At 41.1% G+C, this 27684-nt stretch overlaps 1 protein-coding gene across 3 annotated transcripts in view; it reads right to left on the reverse strand.

The window, feature by feature from the left end:
• The window catches only part of RFTN1 (raftlin, lipid raft linker 1), a 99655-nt gene extending 80278 nt beyond the window's left edge, over positions 1–19377 (reverse strand). Inside the window, exons 1-2 of one of the 3 annotated variants that reach the window (XM_065666015.1) lie at positions 19250–19377; positions 8219–8374 (exon numbers count right to left, since the gene is read on the reverse strand). In XM_065666015.1, the coding sequence (XP_065522087.1) occupies positions 8219–8363 (145 nt within the window). In that variant the 5' untranslated portion in view covers positions 8364–8374; positions 19250–19377. Of the gene's footprint in view, positions 1–8218; positions 8375–18488; positions 18619–18707; positions 19176–19249 lie in introns of those variants that run through there. The other 2 variants (XM_065666014.1, XM_065666016.1) reach the window with 2 other exon arrangements.
• Positions 19378–27684: the final 8307 nt, after the last annotated feature.

Here is a 27684-nt window from a genome sequence, read left to right on the forward strand (position 1 = left end):
TATTACTCAAAGTTACAAGCCACTGTGTGATCTCCTGTTCCAGTTAAACAAAAGGGAAGTTTTGTTTCTGAGAAAACAGGATTGGGCCCCTGTGACTTGAAGAACCTCAGCCTTCCATCAGAAATGCCTGTCTATCAGCCTTGCAGACTGCCAAGTCCAGCTCCATGGCTCTTGAACAGCATCACAAGAATGAAAACCACATGCAGATTAGAAAAATGTACAAAGCCAGAGGCAAAAGAAAAGACAGGACCACTTGGATCATGAGCAATTCCTGAGAAAAAGACATGGAGTTCAGAGCTCTTTTCAGACAGATCCAGAACTATTTTTCCATGATGTGAGTGAACTACAACATTCATGTATGTGCGATGTGCGGTATGCACCTCTTGTAATAATTAACTAACTACATTAAGAAGAAGCTTCAGCTAACACAGTAGATACAATAAATGACTGCACGGTAAGAATGGAGTATTGTAGCTACCCGTTCTTCAGTCTAAGAATGGGTACAGAATAGGAAAGTTAGCACAAACGTGACTTTTGCAGCAGCCGTATTTTTTCACAATGTGGAACATGCATAAATAGAAAATATCCTGCAGATGTTCCTTCCTTCCCTAACCCATTTTTCATTGGCACATACACATTACCCAACTACGCATGCACAATCCATGGAGAAAAGTGGCTATTCCATTGCTAGATGTATTGGGGGCGAGAGTCCATAAAAGCATCTAAAAGAAAACCACGTAACCATGTTTCCAATCACAGTTTGAAAATACAGTACCAAAAAACATGCTCTGTAACATATTTGAGACTTCTAATACACATAGCATGTTGTATCTAAGCTTTCATCTAGCCTATAATGTACTATTCCAACACAAAATAGCAATGCCACAGTTCAGCTGAATTTTGAGAAGACAAGCAATGCCAGCAAATTACAGTTTTTTCCATCTGAAGGTATGTGAAAAGTACAGCCTTTTTACACGTATATAACTGTTATAATATGGCTAGGAAATTTAATTCATAATATTGACTAGCTCTTGCTTAAGATTAAGTGAGAAGGGTGCTTTGGAGGCCATGCCAGCCAGAGCACTGGACTTCCAGGGACCTATTCCCTATTCTGTCATAGTCATGACAGGACTTTATCTAAAGCCCTTTGTACTTTCTGTTGTAGTACAGTTAAGTGTAGCTATAAAGCAAAATGTAAAAGATTTTCAATTTTTTCATCATGCTCATATCCTCATGAACTACCCCCTCAATAATATAAACATATATCCAACACGTGCATTACACACACTACTGATGTACAGGTAAAGATATGCTTATTCATATAAAGAGAGAATGTGTGCATACAGGGTACCATTAACAACAAACCAGAGACTGTCATTATGGAAAGCAAAGCTTGCATTTGGAAACTAGAATATTTCTAACAGATTCTACTTGAGTTATGCAGCCTTATTAAAAAGGCAACCATGGTAAAGGAGTTCAAATTATTTCCCAACAATTCTTTAAAGCAATTATATTTATGATGTAATTTACTGCATTTATTAAACTACTAACATATGGAATGCTCCTTTTATGTCAAGCTGCAAGTTTCCCAAGACACACAAATAAGTCTTATAAACTGCTATAGCATGAACATTCCATTTTGCTGTGACTTCCAGTGGCAAGTCCTGAAGGGTTACATGTTACTACAGACTAATTCATTTGAAATAGAATACCAAGAGAAGCCAAAAAATTTCATTTCTTCATGTTTGCGTTAGTAGAGAGGACTGAAGCCCAGACCCAGGAACCTCTTTATGCTGATTCTTTTCATCATGTGCATACAGTCAAACTAAGTTGAATGGGATATGCACACAGACAAAGCTTCAATGAAGGGGAAGCATTAGCAGAACCTAGGCTGCACAGAAGTAAGCCACTGGCCTCTTCTGCTCATCGTCTTACTGCTCTGAACCTGTTACACATGAATCTCCTCTGAAGCAATGTTCTAGTCTGTTGTAGATAATCTATACAGAGTCTGGCTCAAGCTATCATACCACATTAATACCCTAACAATATTTGGCTGTGCTAATTTTATTTCATCACTCCTGAGGACAAAATGGTGGTAACAGACCTGGTCAACCTGAAACGCAAAATGGAATGCTAATTTCATTTATGTTCTTTTGCTTGCAGAAATGAAACCAGGAAATTAAATAACTTCACCATTGGGGAAATGACTGCTTTTACTAGTCTTAAATAGTAACACCTGCAAAGGCAGGGTTTCTTCTTTTTTCAGCTGTACAGTCACTTGCTTGGAGAAGTGGAACGGTTCTGTGTGGTTTTCATGGTGGGGTTTTATAAGTGAATGGTGAAGAGAAACAGAAAGCAGAAGCCAGGCACAAATAACTGCTTAATGCAATATAAAAATTACCGATAGGAAGAGACAGTAATCACTGAAGTCAACAACAAATCATGTTCTGTAGCAAACAGAATTTCCTGATTAAAAAAAATGCATACATATGCTATAGGAAAAATGCCTTTTCTGTCCTTAACTCAGACACTTTCCAGTGCATGATGCTTTCAAGTTCCCATCAGACGACTTCTTTCCCCTCTTTGAGAGGAAAACTGGGGTGGTTTTTTCTTCATTTAAGCCTACATGCAACTGAAATGTAACCCAAAATTCAGAGTATGTGCATATGGAAATATTTAACTACTGATCATAATATAATGTATCTTACAAAGGTTAATGCATTGTTTGTGTTTTGTATTAGAAAAAAACAATAAAATTCAATCAAAAGCCCCGCCACAGCACTCATAAGACTGTAACAAATAATTTTTGAGCAGCAGAACTGGTTCCAAAACATTATTGTGTAGTATCCAAAAACTTGTCAGAACCTGAAATATAGATACACTTTCAAATTTTATACATAGATGCATGCATATAAATATATATATACACATACGTATCTAGAAAATGGGTCAAAACAGGTTTTATGTGTGTAGTAAACTTATAATACTAGGAGTATTGTCCTGGTGAAATATATGTACTTAGGCCATAACACTTAAAACACTCAAGCAAAAATAGGATGGAAACATTTGAATGTAACTAATAACTTTTCAAATAATTTTTTTTTGGTTTGATTTTTTTTCTTTTTGCTAAAGACACAAGATTCTTGCCAATAAGCATAGAAACCATACGCCCTTGTATTCACATTATAACTTTGGAACTTCTTTGGGACATGTGAAGTATTGCTATTTTTCATTCTGTCAGTCAAAACATCTGGATTTTAGTGGTTTTATAGCACAAATGGCTTGTTCAGAGTATAGCCTTTCCCCATTTAAAAAAATTTATACCCTCATTTCACTCTCATCACATGGCCAGCATGTGTTTCATGCCAACTCTTTTCAAGGGCAAAACCTGTCATAACTCATCAGGCCAATGAATTACTACAGGAATGTAAAGCAAAGCAAAAAGATTCAATCAAATCAGTAGGAAAAAAAAAAAAAAAACCACACCAAAAAACAAACCCTAAATACCGAAAACCTCTACACTCTTCTGAGGAGAAGGGAAGAGATAAATAACAATCAGATTCCTGGCTTCTCTCAGGAGGTCATCATAACTGAAAAGAGGTGGAAGTAAAGAAATAAAGGATGAAGAGGGAGAGTTTCAGCACGCCCTGTCACTGCCAGTGAATTTTTCCAAAATAAGTCCATCAGATAAGAGCAGGGAAGGAATGCACATTATGTAAATACTTCTCTTTCAAGCAAAACAACGAAACAAAACAGCTTGCCCCACGGAGTCACTGCTGAAAATGCGGTTGCTTTAAATGGCTATTCCATTTGTCAGCACATTTCTTCAAGTTCACTCGTCATTTGTTTCTAATTTCCAATAAGGCTTGGATATAAAAAGGTACAATAAGATCATTATTCAGCTCTTTTTATTTATATGGAGAGGGATGCAAAATAAACTACAGTTTACTTTGGGGCAGGTGATATAATTTTTGGGGTTGTTTTCTTCCAGTAAAGGCCATAATTAATCTTTTGCAGCTTTGTACCAAAGGGTTTGCTGCAATATTAACCTAATGCTGCCATCTTTGACTTGCCTCAGTTTTTTTAATGTTATAAAATTCAATCATTCCCGCTTAGCATTAGTATTGTCTCAAAGTCAACAAGAAGGCAACCAACTGAGGAACTCTGAAGAAGAGGATTAGCCAGCAGAGAGCTAGAACATACAAAGAGCAGATAAAGGTAGTGTACACCCTCTTCAAGGCATTACCCTGCACCCCTTGCATGCCACCTTTGGGAGCCGTGGGTCTCTCAGATAGAATGACTCGGACAAGCAGCAGAAGAAATGAAGGGGTAGAAACCTCTCAGACAAACCAGCTGAAGATGGAGATGATGCAGGACTAGACTGTATAGTGATGGATGAGCCTGACTCTGAAGGAATGAGTCTTTCAAGATGACAGTGAGGTGGGTAAAGTTGAGCTGGATGAGCACACCAGGAAAACACACCAAGCTACATGTTACAGGGACGGAAGCCTAGTAGCTCACTGATGCCAACAGGGAGCACCTCCTCTAGTATTTTGCTGACCCAGCAATGAGCCATCCAATTTACAAACCTATTAATGGCTTCTTGATGAGTAAAACTATGGGATGAAATTTATCCATTTAATTTGGGTGAAATCTAATGTGATTTCACCTGAGGGACAGCAGCAGCCCACAAGCTTTGGACAGTACAAATGACTAAAGAGCAGATCACAGGATGATGTTGTCAAGGGCCAACATTAAAGAGACAGTGATTTCTTGGAAGAGGCCAGCTCTGCAGGAGTAAGAAAGGTAAGGATCATAAGCAGACATTACAATGCCAACAACTCAAAACAAGCATACTCACCTCAAGGTTTTGAAATGCCTTAGCGAAGTGCTCTTTTTTCCTCAAGTGCCAATCTACACTAGATGATAACCTTTTGCTACTATCAATTATCACACTTGCTCAAGAAGGACAGTGGCAAATTAACCATTTAATTCTGAAGACCCACGCAGATTATCAGTGTTGTGGCACACAGTGGAAACTGACGGGTTCTTCATAGCATGCTTTCCTTGAAAGCCTGGGAAATCTTTCTCTAGACACTAGCATGTCGATCTTGTAACACTGGGAAATGTCAGAATGAGGTTTACACTTGCAACCTTAATTGTGTCTTTTGCATCTATGCATTATTAATACAGTATTTAAGTAAGTGATCAAACACTGTTTTCCACTGGACATCTGCATCAGTGCTGAGCAAGGCTCAAGTCTGAAAAAAGTTAAAAGTATAATAAAAGAGCATATTTCCTTATGTTCCTTCAGCTGCGTATGGCAGAAGCTAAACAATAACCAAAGAGAGTAAGCAAGCAAAGTTAAGTTTCTGGCTAACATAGGGAAATGACCAGCAGGACAATATTGTATTCGTTTTAAACAGAGCCATGCTAAGGGAATGAGTTTGTAACAGTGTGAGCTGACTCAAAGAAGGTCCTATTTCTTTTCCTGACTGCCTACTCCCACCACTTCTACCAGCTCCAGCATTCTTCAGATCCTTCCACAAGATGCTGATCTGGCAGAGGATAACCAAACAAAAAGACTGCATAGCCTTCTGCCAGATCCATGAGTTAAATCAATTCACAGAGCTGACAGGAGGCAAGAGAGGGTAACAGTATTTCCCCATGTATAGCTGCAGAAAACTTACACTTAACAGCTGCTTTTAACACATGAAGAAATGCTAAGGACTTGGAAAACTTCTGGCGTTAATCTGTGTATTAGATCCCACTTGTAATATGGAGATAATCACATCCTTCTCACCATCAAGATTACATGCCTGTGAGAGACACAGTTATCAGAGCAGTAAACGTTACAGAAACACCCCAGAGAAAAATGAGTACCTGTCTTTAGAGCCAGCCTCACTAGTGTTCTAAATAAGGGCTAGAATAAGGATGTGATAAAAGACTCCGCAGCCACGCATAATTCAGCATGGCTTATTCTAAAAGCCTAACGAAGCAGAAAACCTGTGGAAAAAATGATGTCAGTATATATACACACACAGGGAAAGGGCTAAAGTAGGTTCACAGCAGACAGACTTCACAATCCGAATGTTCTTTTTACACAGCTGTGAGCATTTCATTTTCAGAAGCCCTGAATCCACACAGACACAGGTGAACCTTTCATCATTAACTCTGGTTATCTGCAAAGATTATTTCTGAGCAAAAATATAAATGAACCAGTGACGCTGTCACCATTGAGAAAAACCTGGAATGCTATAACACTACACAGTGCGACATAAGCCAACAACATGAATAGGGAGGGAGCTGCATAACCACAGGCTGCTGCTCTGGCAATTCTGGGAGCACACAGTTGGGAGTGATCTTAAGGAAAAAGAGCAGGAACAACAGCGACATCCCCTCCTCATTTGCTTGTCCGCTGGCATGTTTCAGAGACTGGAGTGATGGGGATACAACACGCCAAAGCACAATTCAATGGGAGCTGGATAGCTTTGGTGAGCGTCTGATGGGAGTACTTCTACTATAGTCCCCTTTAAAACCATGCCTCCTAAAACCATAATAAAACAATCTTCGATGAGTAAGAAAAATGTACAAGTACGCTTTACAACAAACCTATCAATTTAATCAGATTTGGAAAGCCTGGGTTTCATCTTCTGCTCTGTGCCAGACATCCTCTGTGCCTGAGGCAAGTCACACTGCTATCACTTGTACCGTTTCTTCCTCCATACAGTAACAAAGATGAGACTTCATGAGGTATCAGGAGAATGCTAAAGCTTGTGAAGCAATCAGACAGAACAGTGACGAGCATCCCAGAAAAGCCCACACAAACGTGTTCTCAATATTAATTCATTTTCACTAATGACACAGTGTGCAGTACAGCTCAGTAAAAGTTGTCAAACTATCAAAGGACATGAACAGTTCAGTTTGAAATATAAATACATAAGCACAGAAACAACTGCAATACATAAACATGAAAAAAATCCCTCTCCCATTTGTTTGGTGCTCTCAATAACTGCAGTGCACCCCATTAGCGTAACAAACCCCACAAGAATCCACGAGTGTGGGAGATAGGCAAAGTCTGCGAAGACAGAATTTCTCAGCTCCCACACTGCCTACAAAAGCATGCTCCTGTCCAACCACCTATTCCAAACCTCTACCTTGTTCCACATCCAAGTTCACTTGCAGCAAGTTTTAAAAACCAGCTCCCGTTACCCTGGGCTGAACATACTGAACTGCACTAGAGGTGTCACATGCAGCACTTTGTCTCACAGAGTGAGAGACGTACCGCTTTGGCTTTTCCTTTGACCCGACTTGCAAAATCAAGAGAGCTAGCAGAACACTGCAGGGCAAAAGCATAGAGGCTCTACCTGGCATCCTGCCAATGAGCTGTAACAGATTTTGGTGCTGTGTTGTTTTATATATATAGCAAGAAGCAGGTCCCAGCCTTCTGCTCAAGCTTCAGATTTCCAAACGGTGTGAGGAGTAATTGCTTGTAGAACAGGCTAATTTTGAAGTGAAAGAGGGCACAGGCGATGGTGTGAACAATACTGGCAGAGATGCTTGATGTCAATCAGGAAGGAAAGAAATGGAGTATCTGTGGATTGTCATGTGGATTAAAGCAAGACTACTTCAGACAGGAGAAGATAAAGGTAAAATTTGCATGAAACTAGACCTTTGACCTTTTGGTGTTTTACACCTTCAGTGTCTCCCACTAGCCCATTTCTACACACACGGGTGCTTCTGTATTTGTAACCACATAAGAGTTATTTAAGGTAAGTTAGCAAAATTGAAAACACTAACTTCAACGTCCCAAAATACTCCTGAGGGAGCAGACGGGGAGGAATAAAAAAGAGCAGTAAAGTACATAACCTGGCAGACCTGAATTGCTTTACCATATGAAACTTGGATAAAATGCAAATTAAGGAAACAAACATCCAAATTAGAGTAACAAAATTTTAAAAAAGGGGGGGGGGGGGAAGGAAAGAGTTTAAAAGAACCTAAAATCTGACAATCTATAAACAGCCCTACGGTTAAAAACATACAGAAAATTCTCAATCACATCTCTGGCCATCAGCATTATGACTGAAGAGAAGACGTTTACTTAAAGAAACCAAAGGCATTTTAAAAACTTAACTACTATTCAAAACCATTATGGAGTTATTAATGCGTTCATTTGAATAGGAAAAAAAAAAAGTAAAGAAAAATATTGTGAACTTACTATCATTTAGTGTCGTGAAGTCCAGGAATCGATATTCATAGCAAACATCTATCTTGGTTTCTACTTGGGGCCTCTTCAAAGTTGAATAGATATTACCAGGTCGTTTTTCATCATGCTTCTCTAGTTTGTTCAATCCACAACCCATTTCAGCAGCTCCTGAGGCAGGGAAAGGGAAAAGGAAAAATGCATAAACGTCATTCATTTAGGCTTTTTCTTTCCAGTTCCATGCGCCATACTAGTACATTATGGGGACTTTTAGGTTTAAATACAAACTAAAAAACTAAATTACAAACTATATTAAATAGTAGCATTAAATAAATGCTCAGACAGTAACTGAAGTACAAACTACTCATATCAACCCTCAGGCATGCTATTATTTTATTGGAAAATTGACAGTTTAATGCATGTATTTTGCATCTTTCACATGTATTCAATAATAAACTCTGGAAGACGCATACACCATTATAAAAAGTGGCTGAAAATGCAAAATAACTTGCTAATATAAGGGCTGACAAATTAATAACAATTTCTATGTATGCAGTTACTATGAGAGCAGACAGTATTAACAGAAACCTCTGTAACATTCAAATGAGTATCTACACCTGTAATTCAGTGGAAAAGGCAGGTTTGCAGAGAACTGCCAGCATTAAGAAAACTACCTCACTTCCTTCCATCTCATTTTTTCAGGTAAACCACAGGAAATAATGGCACTTTATTGAAGCCACCTTCACGCCAGAAAAAGCAAATGGCCACAGAACTGGACTAGATATATCTAGTTCTCTTTAATCAGCTGCCAGTCCACAGCATTTTAAAGGATTACTCCTGACAACCATTTCTGCTACACAGTAAATGTTTCTCAGTATCCTGCACATCATGGCTCATCTAAGTATGAAAGAATGGAGTAATTGCTTGGTGAAAATACTCAGATCATCCAAATCCATCCCTGGCAGTGTTCAAGGCCAGGTTGGATGGGGCTTTGAGCAACCTGGACTATTGGAAGGTGTCCCTGGTCATGGCAGGGAGGTTGGAACTGGGTGATCACAAGGTCCTTTCCAGACCAAACCATTCTATGATTCTATTAAATCCTCTCACTCCTTTTCAACAATGCTGCTTGGACTGAGGCAAATTATTCAACCAGCAGTGAGCTGAAGAGATGACAACACGCCATCATGAAAAGATGAAGACGCACCAGCCAGGCACCTGAGGTTTTTATCACCCACCCAACATCTTGCCTCCTCCACTGTGGAGAAACTCATGCTTTGGGAATGGGAAGGGAAATGTACTCAGCGATGAAAAGACGCTCCCACAGTCCAACCCGGACACTTTGAGGCATGGGATCCATTCAGCATCACCAAGATCAGCATTTCAGCCTCCCTGCAAGCTCTAACAGATAGCAACAAGCACCTGAAAAACTTCAGTCACAGAATAGGGCTGCCTTTACGTCAAGAGTTATTAAACCGAAAGCAGAGAATGAAAAAAACAGTTCAGGTTCCCTTCTTCCAAAGAGGTTATTGTAAGTTTATGCCCTGTAAGCTCCATACCACCCCACTCCCAAATAGTTAGAAAGTGAGTCAAATTTCCAGCCCCAATGTACTTGAGATCTATTCACAGAAATTTATTTAACATATATTGTGCTTTAACTTTTGTAATTTTTGTCTTTCCCTCATATTGCCTTCTGAAATCAGTTTTATGAATACTTATCAAATCCCTTCTCATATTTTGCTAGGATAAATGTGCTCTGTTCCTTTTCTGTCACTTACAAGACAGAAGCTCTTCTTCCTTCACCACCCCACTCACTCTCATTTGCATCACTCCTGTTTTCATTTCTCTACATTAACACAGGTGACCATATGCTCAAAATGAAATCTTAACAAGGGCTATTAAAATAACATTGATGCTTCAATGTCTCTACTGCAAATAGCATGACTACTGTACCTAAAATCATCGTTCACAGCTGAATCACATTCACAGTTTACCGTCAGCTTCCCAGAAGACAAACCCGTTTCCTTTTGGTTTTTATCCAACACAGGTAATCAACAAGTTTGCAACTCATCCCCCATAACTCTTTTCTATCCTTTTGCATTTCTACTACTCAGTAATAATCTCACCCCTGGAAGCGCTGGAAAGTCTTTCTAGGCTCAGCAATCCCATCCACCTTCACATCGTCTGCAGAGTCTGTAAGGGCACACCTACATCTTATTGCAAAGTCACTAATAAATACATTAGATAGAACTGACCAACACATCAAACCTTACAAAAACACCACAGTAAATATGATTGCACAGTAACTGGAAGCAGAAAAAAAAAAAAAAAGCCAAAATTCAGTGTGTTACTGAACTGTGAATCCAGCAAATATTGAAAATAACCTGCCCTGCTTATTTTGAGAGAAAAGTAAAGACTACTTTAACAATTTCTATAAACAAAAGCTAAAGTTTGGGATTTTTTTTTTTTTTCTCTTTTGGCATTTAGGGTTATAAATCCTCAGATCATTTTCTGTTCCCAAAATGACACTTTCTGCCTTTTTTTTAATGACAACTACTACATTAAGCAGAGGATTATTCTCTCCTGTATGCAGCAGCTTCCTTCTTTTGCATGTGCAATATGATTAGCTTAAGTCTAAATTGTTATTCATTTTAATATACAGATCTCTATTGTATAGTAACATGCCTAACAAGATACTATGTGCATTTCCATGGACTGTAATGGAACACATCTAGCAGTATGCCTGTGCTTTATTTAATACATTGTAGAGTGAAGAATTAAGATAGCAGTAAGTTCTAGAAAGTGTATCAAATTTCCTGTTTCAGAGCTGACTCAGTAATTCTTACACTTCATAAGTACACAGTACAGCATTTCGTAAGGAAAAGAATTCCATTTCAGAGGTCATCGAGCCACAGTGCCTGTAACCCTTAGTTACAAAAAGAGTCTCAAATCCACAGGACTCTTCAGACAGTGACGGCTGCAGAAGGAGGCCTTAGGGACACCGTATTTCACATCACAGAGTTTTGCATTCTTTCTTAAATTGGGGTTAAAGTGCCAGAAAATAGAAGCCTGCTCCTCCAGCAGCAGCCACAAATGCTCTCCTGTGCTTGTCCAGCAAACATTTCCTCGGCCCTTCTGAGAAAAAAACAATCCATCCTCCCTGCCCATGCAAGTAATGATCTCTGCAAAGAGTGCCAACCACAAGTCACTCAGCATGGACATATCTGCCCGCTTGGGGCTGGACTGAAACATACCTCTTTTGTGTATGTGAGTGCTTACCACAAGACTGATTTTCACCTTCCTGCTGCTCGACTAAAACTTCAATTATTATCTTTGAAGAGAAACTCTTTCCCCCATTCTGTTAAGTATAGACAATTATATTTATGTTACTAAAGCACATATACGGCAAACAATGTTTTCACTTGAATAAAAATGAGAGATCAGTAGAAAAAAATAAGTTTCATAGCATCACAAACTCTTCCACAGTAATTAGGATGCAAGTGCTGCAGCAATAAAAGATGAATTTAAAGAAATAATGTTCCTACTTTAATGCAGGAGTCTAAGTACTAAAAAAACAATGAGAACTATAAATACGAGATATATGAATACTTGAAGTTGTTTAAAAGATACTGATGATGGGGCTGTTCAGCCTGGAGAAGAGAAGGCTGCATGGAGACCTCATAGCAGCCTTCCAGTATCTGAAGGGGGCCTACAGGGATGCTGGGAAGGGACTCTTCATTAGGGACTGTAGTGATAGGGCAAGTGGTAATGGGTTAAAACTTAAACAGGGGAAGTTTAGATTGGATATAAGGAGGAAGTTCTTTACTGTAAGGGTGGTGAGGCATTGGAATGGGTTACCCAGGGGAAGTTGTGAATGCTCCGTCCGTGGCAGTGTTCAAGACAGGTTGGACAGAGCCTTGGGTGACACAGTTTAGTGTGAGGTGTCCCTGCTCATGGCAGGGGAGCTGGAACTAGATGATCTCAAGGTCCTTTCCAACCCTAACTATTCTATGATGTGTATATGACAGGTAATCACTGAATCACCAAATTCTCCTCAATGTTAACCCACAAACTTCCTACTGGGACAGCATGCTTCATAACCTTCCAGAGATCCTTTAACATCAGTTATTACCCTCTTCCTTCCTTTCCTTTGCAGCAAAGTTAGTGCTGTTCAGTCTTTCCACCCTCGTCTGAAAATAACTCCTTGCTTTTCAGTTACAAATCTAGTTGTCAACAGGACATTATTCACCTTCTTAGTTTTCTACAATGAAGTTATCAGGGTGTTGTAAGAAATATTCTTCATTGATGCATTTAAAGTCATCTAAACCTATTCCAATCCCCTTTTTCAGCAGGTATATTGTTTTGCTATAAGGGATGCTTAAGGTGTACTACATACACATCTGGGACACACTTGAGACTGCGAATTAATCTTATGCATGCTGTGTGATCTTGATAATATCCAAAACTGTTCTTGTATTCAACCACGTGCTGATAAAACTAAAACTGAAACCCAGATCTAACAACAAACTGGGTGGTTTTTTTAGTGTATATCTCATTTTAATTTTGCAAAATACCAAAAATGGAAGCTACGATGAGCTGCAGAACAATAGCAAAGCCTATTGTCTATTAATCCCTAAGTTTGTCTTGTAAATGAAAGTAAAGGCTCCCACTGGTTAGGAAATGAGCATCTTGCTTCTGAAAACTGAGTTCAGAAATTTAACCCAGGATTTGTACATCTCAAGCAAACGTCCTACTTGGAAGCCAGAGAATGAGCCTGTTGCTACCACCTCCTTATCCCTGTTACTGTCCTTTGTCATGTATTTTAGGCACAGAGGAGCTCTAGGGAGTGTCTGAAGGAACAGGAAAGAAACCCACCCCAGCATGGCAAATGACCTGTCCCTGAACACTCCTTCTCAATACAAGTTTTACTGAAAATGGTACCATCCTCTGCCATGAAAAATAAAAAAATACAACAAATTGTACTCAGCAAGAGGTTAAAAAAAAAAAAACAAACCAAAGAGTACTTCCCATTTGAAGCACCCTATAGCCCAGGAAAATAAGTGTATCTTAGAAGGAATATAGGAATTTTTATTGCTTTTTTAGAGACCTGCCAAGTTGGCAACTCATCATCTCTGAACCTAAGCTTTGTTAAAATACCCTCTGCAGCCTGGGTTTGCCTTCTCAGTTTACTAGCTTTTGTTCAAAACAGGTGAAGTACAACAAGTTCAGAATTAGCAAAGAACAACAAGCACAAAATAATTCCATAGCTAACAACTTATTTTCTTGTTAATAGTGGTTCAGTCCCCAGGATTCTTTTGCAGCAGGAAAAGAGCACAATGAAGAGAAGAAAACAAAACCTTTGCCTTCTATCTGCTTTTCTGTTTGGGGTTTTAGGGGGAAGAAATCGAGCCAATTTTCTGTGGTATCACCCCCTCCCCTCATGGAACTCCATGACAATTTATCTCCAAGAAGTAATGCTGAAAACTGCACTGACACATAACAGAACCACATGGCTAATGGAACTTGAATAGATTACCAAACTAAGTAATTTAAGGAATATTTATCAACTAAGTATTTGTTGGCTAAACAGTTTATTTTAGCTATATCAATATTATGGGAAGCATTATGCCAATGGCTACTTACTGGGATGATTTGAAAAGAATTCCTAAACAGTTCTTTTAAATACTTACAATTTTTGAATCAACTGCTAAGTACATACCATAAGACTGAATATTCTAATACAGGTGCAAGCACAATACACTAACACCTGAAACAGAAACAAGGTAATTCTAATATTTACAATGGCACTAAAAGACAATGTGCTGTACAGGCAAATCATGCTATTGTCAGTTTGGTTTTATGTTCAATCAGTGAGAACAAGCTTGCTTGCATTAACACATTTAAGATGTTTATTGTCCAGAACTAGTCATTTCATTTTGCAAGCTTTATCATTAATTAATTTGTTTTTTAAAATATTGTAAGTTACTGCTAAAGTTTCTTTCACAAAATTATGGAATACAATGCTCTGACTGAGGAGTGTGGCAGCTGGGAAACAAGATAACTGCAAGGTATTAACAGGTTTTCTCTCTTGATTTTAGTTAAGTCCTTTCATCCTGGTTCTTCTTCCCATGGGTAATGCTTAGCTACCTCACAGGGATGCTAGAAGGCTTTTACAAATAATGACAGGACTTCACATTTGTTGTGCAGTAATGAGACACACTTATTTCCTTAAACCCTCACTCCTGCAATCCTGACCTTTCCATTTTCAAAATAAAAAGCAGCTCATGCTCAGCTCAGTTCACTTGCTGGCATGTGGCCATTTAATCCTTGCATCCTTCCCAGTCTACAAAACACCAGTGTTTGGTTCCCCATTCAGCTCTAAACAAACCCTGAGAGAGCTTGCAAATTATGGTCACGTCCCTTTCCTTGCATAGTTAAAGCAATGAATCAGAGGAGGAATAACAAGGAAAAACAACAACAACAATAACCACAAAGCAACAAACCATCAGGCACAGAAGCATAACCAAGCAGAGCGTTAAAAACACCAGACGTGACAAACTGGGTGTACAAAGAAATGGGAATACTATGCTAGGATGACAGCACGACCCTCTACAGGGTTCCAGAATAAAGCCATGCTCCTGACATATCCCATTTTTTCCCCACCCTGGCTTACCACTGCACAGGCTTTCTGTGAGATTACACCATCAGGAGGGAAATTCCTTATCAAGAGATACCTACCTGGTCTCTTTTCAGATGCATTACCACACAGGTAACTATGTAAGCTTATATTAAATAAACACCACACTAATTTTTCTTTGTGGGGAGGGATCAGTGGTTTAAATATCTAACGTTTAATAAATTATCTGAAAAATTCTGAAAGACTTATTTTGCAATACAAAGAACAATCACCATAAATCAGTCTTAGCTCTTGCTGAATGTCACAGTTGAACAGGTTTTTTTCACCATATACTGAGCAGCACTATCAGGATTTTAGACTTGCAGCTGATAACTAAATCTCATCTTATAGAAAGGTTGGTGAAAGAATAATCCCAGATTTATTCTATGTGATTGATTTTGGTTTAGATTAAATGGCAGGGCAACACAAGTAAATCTGCAATTAAGGTTTTCAATTTCAAAAGGCAAATCTCAAAAACTACGGGAACTCATTAGTGAGATGAACAGGAATGAAAAGTCACAGGATGTGAGCACAGGGGAGGTCTGGAACATGTTTAAACTACAATATGAGTATCTGCAGAATTTGGAACCCAAGGAAGTGACAAGAGAATTCATAAGAAGGTTTCCAGACACAGAAAGATGAACTACCTAATAAAGAAGGAAAGGTAGAATAAGCAGAGATTTCAAGGGACAGGAAAAAAGGCTCAGCAGAGGAAACTACTGTCTCAGATCAAGAAACACCAGCATAAAGTGAAATGTGCCAGAAGTCCAGCCTGGTTAGAGAGGCCAAAGATACCAAAACTAAACGGAAGCAGAACACAGATCAGGAGGACTAATTTGGACTCCTACCAAGCACTCTGGAAGACCTGTCATGATGAACTACAGATCTGATTGCTACAATTAAAGACAAACTATTGCACCGGGTTTGGTACCATCTCCCTGGGAGACAAGAAAATGTGCTGCCTACACAAAACAATGAGGAAAGCATAATATGGCCAATTAAGACAATTGTTAGTCTCGCCTCAAGAGTTTTCTAAGCTTTAGGAAGACAACAAAGCAATACATGGATAAATACAATATGGGTTCAGTGGAATTAGAACAGGCTACCCTGATAGGTCTTATATATACAAGTCACAAGAAATCACAGCCCTAGCATGCAACATGTCAAATAACACGCCACCGTGATAACGTGATTTCAACAAAACATTATGAGGTGCTATGGTTTTTATTGCAGTGTTCACAACACCAGTCCTGGGCTTAACTCTGCTGCCCTGAATAACACACACTTAACTTTCCTCTGCACTGTCCTGTGCCTGCAGGTAGGTGGGCCACCTCTGCAGGCTCCCATTCTGTCACCAGTGGCTGCCACCAGCTGCACTCAATCCTCCCTAAGGAAACAAAGCTGCTCTGAGCATGTGTTCGTGTGGGTGAGAGTGCGGGAGGAAGAAAAGCAAACAGCATCAGAGAACACTGGTGGAGGAGTAAGGCCAGTGTGCTGGTACTCGGGAGCACCCTGAGGAACAGTAGGCTGGTGGGAGAACCTTGCTTCTTACCCCACCCACCCACACCACCCTGTAATGCTCATCCAGAAGATACAATACCTAATGATACCATGATGCTGTCTTTCAGTATAGCTAAAGATTCAGATGGTACCACATATTTCATAGAACCATAGAAGGGTTTGTGTTGGAAGGGACCTTGACGATCATCTAGTTCCAACCCCCTGCCACCAGCAGGTACACCTTGCACTAGACCAAGTAGGGTATTTCTGGTCAAGGTAGACCAAGTACAGGTGAAATTTCTTAAGACATATCACAGCTGTAAATGTTCAAGCAAGATGCCTCCAAATGAAGACACAAGACTTATGAGATGCTAAGAAAGGGTAGAGAGCTGCTCTCAAGAACTTAAGGGAAAACTGTAACAGCCAACATTTACTGTCTCGCAAATTAAAGACTGACTGGACCTGACAGAAGAGTGCATAGGAATGTGAGATATGAATCCAGCCTTCCTTTAAAGTTAATCCCATACCACTCTAAACCCACAGAAAAGAGACATGGAAAACAGATGCATGATGCAATGTATGCACAGTAGTTTCAAGGACAGCAAGTAAAACTATGGTAAAACACAAAGCTAGACAGGCTTCACAGCCCTATGCTTACTCTCTGTTGCTAGTTTGCCATGGAGTAAAACCCTGGCCAGCCGATTTGGGGTAAAAGGTAAAGTTGACCACTGGAGCAAAGTGTGAAGCTGTGGGATCTCACATGAAGTCGGGAAATGGAATAATAGTTGTGTGATTTATTTTTTATTTACTTTAAATACAGACTTTGAGTTTGATTTTTGTCCTTCCAAAGGCTGTGGCTCCAGCTTTTCACCACAGATTATAAGGCCACTTCATTATACCCAGTATGGTATCTGCATTTCCCAGCACCACAGCTCAGAACTCCCCTAGGTATTTAATCACAGTTGTATATACTCATTTCGTGCCACATTCTCGCTCTCAGACCAGGGGAATGCCAGCATTCAAGCAGTGGAAAGCCCCTTGTCTAATGTAACTAACTTGAGGTTAAGTTAGATTCCTAAAATAACTCTTCATTCTCAGCCTTTTTTTTTTCCTTAGAAAAAAATAGACATTAAATACAAAAATGTGACCACTAGTATTGTGAAAAAGAGGGTTACTGCCAGTAGCTTGTTATTCAATACCAAGAGCAGAAATGGACTGGATTCATTAAAAATAAAACGTAAAAGCAGATGTACAGAAAGATTTCCCCTTACAAACTAGAGATCAGCTATATCTTGACGTTACTTATTCTGATACATAATAAAAGCCAAACATAATTTGTCTTTTACAGCATAAAAACAGAAGCAGGATATATACAATCAGCTTCCAAACTTGGCTGAAAACACTAAAGAGCATTTTGTCCTGTATTGTTATTATTACACGCAAGAAGTGCTCTAGCACACCCTGCACCGAGACCCCAGGACGGCTCCAGCACTGCTCCCGTCCTGCCACACAGCAGCCTCTGCCTCAGCTTGTTCCGCTGGTCCGACCTGGAGCCAAGCACGCTCCCTCGGAATGGAGAACAAATGTCTCCCATTAATTATCTGACCGAGTTGGAAGCACCGCTGAAGCGCTCTGAAAGTCCATCCAACTAAATTCCCCTTTCCAGAAATACACAGGCTATGAAAAGTTGCCGCTCTGACAAGAATCTAGATAAACCAGAGAGGAGGCAGATGGGTTTCATGCACAGATACACAGCTGCTGACCCACGGTCATGCCGCCTCTCCTCACACTGGAACAAAACCGTGCCGGAGCAGTATCGCGGACTTATAAAGGCAATATCCAGCGCAGCCTTTGAAAACAGCAGCTGCAGAACCACAGACCCCCGATAGCCACACGATGGCACGTCGCGGTACCAATGCTCCCAGGTGCCCGCCGTGGCAGGAGCGGAGCGCGGCTGGGCAGGAGCCCCCAGCCGGCTCCTCCCGGAGCTCTGCCGCCGGCCCGGCTCTGCCTCACCGCGGCGGGGGACAGACCGGCACGCCCGCGCTGGCTGGGAGCGGGTCTCGGCCCCGCCGCCTCCGGCCCCCCGGACCGCCGCGGGGGTCTCCTCACCGTCTGACAGGACCGCGCCTCCCGCCGCGGGCCCCGGCCTAACGGCCCCCCAGAGAACGGCAGGACGGGACCGGCCGGTCCCCCCCAACTTCAGGAGCCCGCGGATCAGGACGAGTCCGAGTCCCGGAGCGGCTTTCCCCGCTCCGCCGCGCCGACCCTCCCCAGGGCGCCCCCGAACCCCCTCCTGCCCCCTCGCCAAGTTTGCCTGGCGGGCGGTACCTCAGACAGGCGGCGGGCGAAGCTCAGCCCGGCGGTGCTGAAGGATGCCCGGCGGGCGGAGACGGCCGGCCCCGCTGACAGCGCTTCCTCCGCCTCCTCCGGCTGCCGCCCGTGCCCGCCCGCCCCGCGCCGGGGCCGCTCTCCCCCGCACCGCCCAGGCTCCGCGACAGGGAGGTGCCGGGGCAGCGCCGCCCGGCCCCGCTGCCCGGCACAAAGTTTGCGCGGCGCGGGCAGGGGCGGTGGCACGGCGGGGCAGCGCAGCGCCGAGCACGGCCGAGCCCGCCCGGGCGCCGCGGCCACTTCCTCTTCCTCCGAGCTGTGGGGCCGAGCCCCGCGCCCAGCTAGAGCCGCAGCGAGGCAGGACACGGGCGGCGGCGGCGGCGGCACGTCCCGCCCGGTCCTCCAAGCCGGACCGGAGGGGGATCGCTCCGACCGCCGGCCAGGGCTGGAAGGGTCTCGGGCACTGCTCGCCTCGGCCCTCACCCTAGCCCCAGCGCTCCCCCTGCGGCTCAGGCCGGGGAGGGCTCTGCCTCGGTGCTCACCGCAGTGGAACCGGCCTCCTTATACCCAAAGGCTGAACGTCTCCTGTTCTCTCATCCTCCCTCACATGGTGGCGAGCCCTCCGTTCTTCCAGGTCAGACAAGTTCAACTGCCTCAGCCTGCCCCTGCAGGACATGTGCTCCAGCCGTGGTCTGCGTGGCCCTCCACTGAGCTTGTCTTGGCACAGGATTGTGAGGGGTGGATGATATACCTGGGCACACTGGCTGGAAGTGCCCGAATGAGTGCCAAATAGACAAGGATAATCACTCCTTCCAAGCTGGGGGCATTCTGTAGTTATGTTTGTTGCCTACTAACATGCCCACAGCCTTTGCCTCAGAGCTGCCAACCAGACAGGCAGTCCCCAGTTTGGAGCTGTGCAAGGTGCTGTCCCATCCCAGATGCAGAACATGTTTGTGTTAAAGTAAAAACAAAACTCATGCTGGCCTGTTCTTGAGCCTGCGCAGGCCCTTCTGAACAGCAGCCCAGCCCTGAAGCGTGTCAATTGCACCCCCACTCTGTGGCGGTGTGCAAGCATGGCAGCAGTGGGTCCTATCTCCTCCAGGTCCTTGAGAAAGACCTTAACATGCAACAGGCCTCCACTTGCTGCTGCTCTTCAGGCGAAGTGCAGCTCATTACAGTGCAGCTGAGTTTCTCACCCACCTAGCTGTCCGCCCACCCCGACTACAGAATCCCAAGCACATACAAAACCAGCACAGGAACCAGTGCCTATCACCTTACTAAAGTTGCCATGGCATCCACTACCATCCCCATGCCTACAAATGCAGCCATTTCATCATATAAGACAGACAGTTGGCAATTATGATGGCACCCTTTCTAGACACAGGAAATACACAGAAGCATATCTGTTCCAAAGGGTCATTTTCCCTGGGACTGATTTCCTCATGGTTCCCCAAGCAGTCCTTTGGCCTTTTCGGAAGATGGGTGCAACGTTTGCCTTGCTTTAGTTGTTGTGGACCCTCCTCACCCCACTCTAAAAAGCAGAGAGAGCAGTTGCTCTCAAGGCACCAGCCAGCTCTTTCCAGCACCCTCACACTCAGCCCAGCTGGTCTCAGATTTGTATGGGTCTGTCCTGATCCTCATCCACTGCTGGTTGGTCTTGGCTTGCTCGGACCTTGCCTCCAAGTACACAGGTCAGAAGACTGAGGCAAAGGCAGCTTTGAGTACATCAGCCTTACCTGTGCTCACATGCAACAACAGGCCTACATGTTCTCTGTTCAGCCTCTTACTGTTAAGATGTTTTATTTGAGAGCAATGCGAGACTCCACAAGCCCTAGTGTGCACTAACACCATCCTTACATGCCTTGGCAACATTTCTACTAACTCCTTCACCATTCTTGCTTCCACAATAGTTTTGCAAGGAGGATCAGTCAAATATTGCCCATTTAGCACAGCTGGTGTCCCAGTTCATTTGCCACTCTTGCACAGGGAAAAGGTTGCTCTCAACTGCCAGCTTTCGTATGCTCCCTTTTACCCTTCAGCACTGCCTCCCATGACATTCTAATTACCAGTTCCCTAAATAAGCCAAAATTTGCTATAGGAAATCCAAGGACTTGCCTTCCCCACTCCTTTTAGGATGTTGGGCTCTATTGTATCATCATGACTACAGCCAGAGTTGTTGTTACCACATTCCTAAACAATTCTTCATTGTTAGTGGACATCCATTTCTGCAACACCCCTACATGGCCCAGTCAGTGTATCTACCAAGAAAGGTTCCTTTAACCTGCTGGATATTGCTTGCATCCCACGATGTTGCCCTTCCAAGCTGCCAGGGAGATCAACACCTCCCCAAGGATCAGGACCTATGCCCCATAGGTAGTGTTGAGTTGCTAATTTAATCAACCTGCTGGTCAGGTTCATGAGTAGCTGGTCTGTAATCCACCAGCTTGTCACCCTCAGTAGCCTCTCCTTTGATCCTTAGCCTTCTCAACCAGCCTGTAATTCATCCAAGAGCTCCATTCATTCCAGCCACTCTTTTCACTAAGGGGGCAACCCTCCACCCTCATCTTCCCCGTCTCTCCAGAAAAACATGTATCCATCCTAATTGTCATGCCTGTGGACCAAGTCTGGAACTCTGCTTGCCACCTTTACTGTATTTACCCTTATTAGGCCAGAAACCTGTTCAGCAACTCCTAAACCTTGATTAACACTGAAACTGCTTGAAACCCTTGTGCCCAGCAGACACAATTACATTTGTTACACTTTTCCACTTCAGAACCTTTCTCCCTACTGCGTAGGTGCATAAACCTAATCAAATTATGTAAAAAAATATATAAGCAAACACTACACTAACACCTCAACTCCTAACAGCAGGATATTTCTGTATTTGAGGTTGGTTTTGTGATGGATTATATCTATTTGAAAGTACTCCCTCAACTTTTCCCTCAAGTGGCATAAGGGAACAAGGAAGTTTCCCCAGAATGGCCTCTGTCTGCTTTCATGTCTTCTTAAAGCATAACTATCAGCATTGGCTCCTAGTCAGTAGCCAAAAGCATTAACATCAAAACACTGGGAAGTATGGAAATGAAGTTACTTCTCTACCACTGCTGAACTATGAAGCAAACACTAGTATGGGAACGTCAGTCTCTTTTTCCATTTCCTTCTGTGTGTTTTGGTTTTTTCCTCTTAGTTTCTTTTAATTATTTAGAGTTTTTTCCTCTTTCCTTGTCCTTCATAATTTTCCTCCACTCATTAGTATCTCTGACTTTCCAACTCTGTGAGAAAGCAGCATGTAGTCACATCAGGGTGCCATGTAATTGAGCTGTTTTTCTACTGCTGCTGTTAAAGCATATGGGGAAAGATTTCTGAGTATATAGGAAGAAGTGAATGTGCAGCTTTCTCTGTATTTTAAACACATCAGGTCTTAGATGGCTCCAGAAGGAGCATCCCAGGCACCAGACCTTGCTGACACTATAGGATTTGCCAGTCTGCACATCAGGGGTTGAACTGAATGTCTGGCAATATTAAAGAGTTTTGCTGGTGCAAAGTCTTCTCAGATACAGAAAGGGACATCAGCACTGAGAAAATAACATTCCCAGATGACCACAGATTGCTATGAAGAAGCAGTCCTGCACAGAAGTGTTCACATTGTTTACAGTGGGTCACACAGCACAGACCCAGGCACTACAAACCACTTCACAGTCGGTAACTATCAGATATGCCTGCAAACTTAAGAGCTATCAGATGCAAGACATTTCAATGCACCAACTCCAGCCTCGAATTCCTGTACTCCAGTGTTAAATATAAAACCCATCATGCACTTTGTAGAGAATTGAAATTCTGTTGCATAGAACACGACATGGTGTTTTTCTCCGACTACAAAAGTCTATTACATAAGCAACAGATTTATTACACCTATGTAGGTGTATCTACCTTGAAATACAAGATGGTTCAAGTGCTCAGCATCAAGGCATGTAAGCTGAAACACAGCATACAATCTAAATTGAGACTGTACTTCTAAACCATTGTTCCTAGGCTACCACTGTAAGAATTTCAGAATTCCAGAATGCTGGCTCATTACTGTTCATATTTTTTTAAATACACCATTCCCACATTTCAAGATTGCCTCTTTCAGAACCACTTCGGTGCAGACTTCATATGATCTAGAATGTATTCTGACTGTAACAGCTATTTCACGTGGTACTCTTAAGAAGAGCCAACATTATTCCCTTGATAAATCTGATGAACTGGAAAAAAAATCTAAACAAGCATCCTGCAGACATTTCAGTTGAGGTTTTCAGTGTGTGTATATATATATATATATATATATAAATGCATGTATATACACACCCCCTCAGATAAACTACTGCAAAACACAAGTGACTCAGTAATTAAATAGTAAATTTAGTAAATTACTGCTCTAACAACCATTTAACTATAAACAACTGAAGGACCTTGCTGCTTTAATCGACACTAAGATGTTGCCACTAGACACTCCATTAGCAAATATTAGTTTACCTCAGGAGTTAAGTGCTTTAATAGTTTTTATTTGTTTGCAGCCAGTGTAATCTTTCTTGTAAAGCCACAGATTTAGCAGCACAGAGCTCTACAGCCTCCTGTGTCACAAGCAGGAGTGATCACATTTTCCATTTGCACTTTGTAACACTGGGTACAGCTGGGTAAGGCAAGTTCGATGTAGGTGTAAATTGCTACTGGTAGGGCATTGCAGAATTCTGCTTTGCCAAATATCTGTACTTGCTTTGGAATAGGCAGAGAAGATTACATATTGTGAAAAGCAGTCAAAAATCACATGCACAGCATTTCTCTCCCATGCAAGGTGTTTCTAGTTATGCCACTAGATAATGTCTTGCTTGGTTATTCCAAGCATTATTTGAACAACTAATGAGAAAGATCCACATAAGCATAAGCATTTATTTTTCTGTATGAAACTCAGTGTTACACCAGTTACTGTTGTTTTGACTACAGACTCCAGCATTCAGGTTAACCATATCCCATTTTTCTGTTCTTCATACCAATATGAAAAAAATATTTAATGCTAATTTAAAACAAAATGTTTCCTCTGTCAAAAAGTAAAACAAAAAAAACCCAGACACCTGCAACTTCACCATCATATTGAACAGGATTCAGCAGAACTGAGTTACTACTGATTAACTTAATCAGAAACAGACAAAAATATTAGTAAAGAAAGTTAGTTTTGTTATGTACCTACCATCTCCAAAAGCATGTTTAGTATCTGCTGAGATTTTTATTAACAAAAGATGAAAGAAAAGCCAATATGAGAGAAACTGAACTGTCAAGTAATTCCATGTGTTTTCTTCTTTTATTGTTATTAGTTTCAGATCTAATTTCAACTGCTGTGAAACATCCTAATTATTCTTTCAAGGATCAGAATTTTATTTGTTGATAAACCACCCTTTTTGCTTTCTAGTTTGTATTTTGGCCATAGATTTCTGAAAGCTACACATTATATGAAGGTAATTTTTACTTACCAGGACCTGAAAGGATATGCCTCCATAGGAGTAAGAGGAAAGCTGTGGCTACATTTGAGAATTAATGACAATCTATTAATTCATCCCTATTTATTTTTCCTTTCCTGGATGTTCCAGTACACACATACATAGATTTAATTTTGTATTAGCTGTTTTCTCACTGCAAAGAAGTTATTTCATAGGGCCTTATTCAGAACTAAACCATAGCTCCTCAGAAATACCACAAAAACTACATCCAAATCATAGAAGGAACCAAAACAGAATAGAAAGAGAAGTCAGGTCTATGCTGCTGCTAAAGAGAGAACCAGTATCGTCAGTAAGGCACTGGATATGTACTCATCCATATTTCTATTTTCTGATCATTCCTTAAGAGCACTATATACAATGCATTTTTCAATTTCTTCTAATTCACATATAATGGCAAGTGATTCTCAGAACTTCTGATGTTCTAGATTTCCACCTACCAGATACCTGGTGCCCAACTGTACTAATGAGGTCAAAGATTCGCATTTGAATAAATTTCACCAATATGGAAAAAGGACAAATCAGGCACTTTAAATAATGCAAGAATATTCATGAAATTTTAATAAATGTTAGCAGTCTATTACCTTTATAGTAGGTGGACAGGTAAGATACACCCCAGAAAAAAAAACTATATCCCCCCAATTTGCAGCAGCCAAGCTGTTTCAATGGCACAGACAGCAACCAGTACAGGGTACATGTCACATTGAGTGTAACTTCATCAGTTAGTAATGTCCAGATTCCTGATCTGCAGCTGAAGACAACTTAACCCATCACATCTACATAAATCACTGCTAAATATGGCAAACCCAACTTGTGCATCTCCAAGCTAGTTTGAAAACAAACCACTAAAGTGGCACCACTTACTGGATGAGAAAGTTGTAATTAATTAATCCTTTTACGAAACGTTAGTATCTTACATAAACTGTACATAAACTGTTCATTCTGAGTGCATTAATAGGTTTTATATGCCAGAAGTATCACCTTGGCCTGAACTACCCTACCTCTAAGTTTACTTTAAACTACTCAAACCTAAAAGTCTTCAAACAGTGCTCTACCTTCCACAGTTAAGTCTGAAAGACTCTTTTGGGATATCTTTGTTGCATAACTGGATCAGGTACAGCTAACAAGATAAAGCTTGCCAAGAGTATGAACAAGAACAACAATCTAACCCAGGGGCCTAAGAAACAGTATAAAGAACTTAAAAAAAAAAAAAAACACACCACTTTCTATACTAGAGCCAACTAGAAGTAACAGTTCAGGACAGGACTAACCTTCTCCAAAGAGATTCAATTACAAAGAAAAAAGCACGAGTGGAGGAGCTACACGTTAGTTTTAGATTTTGAAAACTGTAAAACCATACTGACCTAGGCAGTTCCATTGTGAAAGTGATTTCAGCATGCAGAGCTTTATATACATGCCACCAGAGGCAGAAAGCCAGTGGTGTTAAACAGAAGATGCTTAAACATGTAATAATTAACAAAGTGACTAACATTAGAACAAGGTAAATGTGGTCTCCATACTCTCCAGCATTTCCAGAGATACAAGCTTGTCTGATGTTATCTGTTTACTTGTTCAATAAATACTTTAGTTGACTAACTTACTGTAAAAGCTAAAGCTTATTTTCTGCACTACTTCTGTTTTCTAGGACAGTAAGTTACAAAACCTGCAAGTCTTTAGAAACCTTGCTCTGCTATGCTCTTTGGGAACAGTGTTTGAAAAATAAAATCATTAAGTTTCATCCTTGACCTTACAGTTAAGTATGCAGATTTAAAGTATATCCATGTTACACGGATAACCAATACAGTGGTATTTGTGACTACTCACAGCAACTCCATTTTCCCTGCTAGCTCCACCTTCTGTTTATCACCTGATATGAAGGACAGCACACAGGATGAAAGAGCAGGTAGTAAGATTATTACTCAAGTTTTTAAACTTAAGTTTACTAGCAAGTCAAAGAGACTGAAGTCTGAGTTTCCATGTTACTTAATTTAGACCAAATTAAAAAGAACTCTGCTCCTGAATAAGGCAAGTCTGCTTCCCATAGTGATTTGCAAGGAGTACTTAATGGACATTTCAGCCAATTCTCTAACTGCTTCTGTGCATAAACTTAAGACACAATTCTGTTTCTAATTAGGTTTGAGATTTCTGCTTTCCAAGTTGAAAAGCATTCTTTCAAAAATAATTAACAGTACTATAATACAATTCTGTTTCATCCTTTGCTTGTACATATGTGAGGGAACAGACACAGAAACATGAATTTTATAGTTTGAGGCAGCACATTACAAGCCAAGCAGGCTGCTTTGAGATAATACATCATCCGCTGCCAAAATACAGACCTCTGCCACTTGGATTAAGAGACCACTCTAGTAGCTGTAACAGGATCCACTGCCAGAAACTCAAAGCTTCAGGACACAGTTAAGGAGTCATCACTAGTGACACACATCCCCCTAACATTGCTAAAGAATCTTATTCACACTACCATATATCCTAGAATTTTCCTGATTTAGCTTGTCTGTGGCCTCAGGAGCTGCTTCTAGTTCTGCAAACAGGATATTTTTTGCTAGTTAGGCAGCATGTGTACAGTACTTGAAATTACCATACTCACAACACATACCAAGTACTTCTGAAGAGCTCTACATATGAATACATAGTATTACCTCCTACTGCCTTCTTTTTAAAGAGTTCCATTACAGGATTGTTTGTTTGGTTTATATATATATATAAATATAAAGAAATTGTTTAACACTGAGTATGGCAGAAAATCTGTTAAAGAATCCTAATGGTTTATAAAAGAAGTTAGTTTCATGGTTTGACTTTTTAACAGCTTTGTTTCAAGTTAGCTGACTGCTATTTAGGTTGAAGCATTACTAAGTCTGTAAAGGCAATGATGAAAACATATTGGACTCATACAGCACATATAATTCCTTTTAACTGCATTCTGTGACACTGTGGCAAAAACACTAGTACAGCCTGCCTTGCTACTCTGTTCAATATATACCAAAAGGTGGGATCAAAGACAAGCTCAGAAATTCTGAGGCACACACAACACAAGAAGCTGAGCATATTCTCGAGTATCTGTTTTCTTGTCTCTTTATTTTTCCAGTTATATACAGGTTTCAGTAACAGCTACTACACAAACTGACCTAGACACACCCTGACATGGACTAGTACTGTAGTTTTTAACTGAAACTGTTTAAAGGTCACCACCAAATGCAAGAATTCAAAGTATGGTGACCCTTAAACAAAGTAATACATTTTTCTCATCTTCAGTAGTGCTTCTATAACAAGATAAGCAAATATACAAGTGAACACTCACTTTTTTGTTCATTGTTGGCTTCATAATACCTTTTGTCATAAAGTATCATTTATATTGGAAAATGTCACACAAGAAAGCAAACATTTCAGAGAGCTTGTAATTCCCTAGGAGAAACAGATGCAGGAACTAA

This window comes from Lathamus discolor, chromosome 2 (genome assembly GCF_037157495.1).
Source record: "Lathamus discolor isolate bLatDis1 chromosome 2, bLatDis1.hap1, whole genome shotgun sequence".
Taxonomy (NCBI): Eukaryota; Metazoa; Chordata; class Aves; order Psittaciformes; family Psittacidae; genus Lathamus; species Lathamus discolor.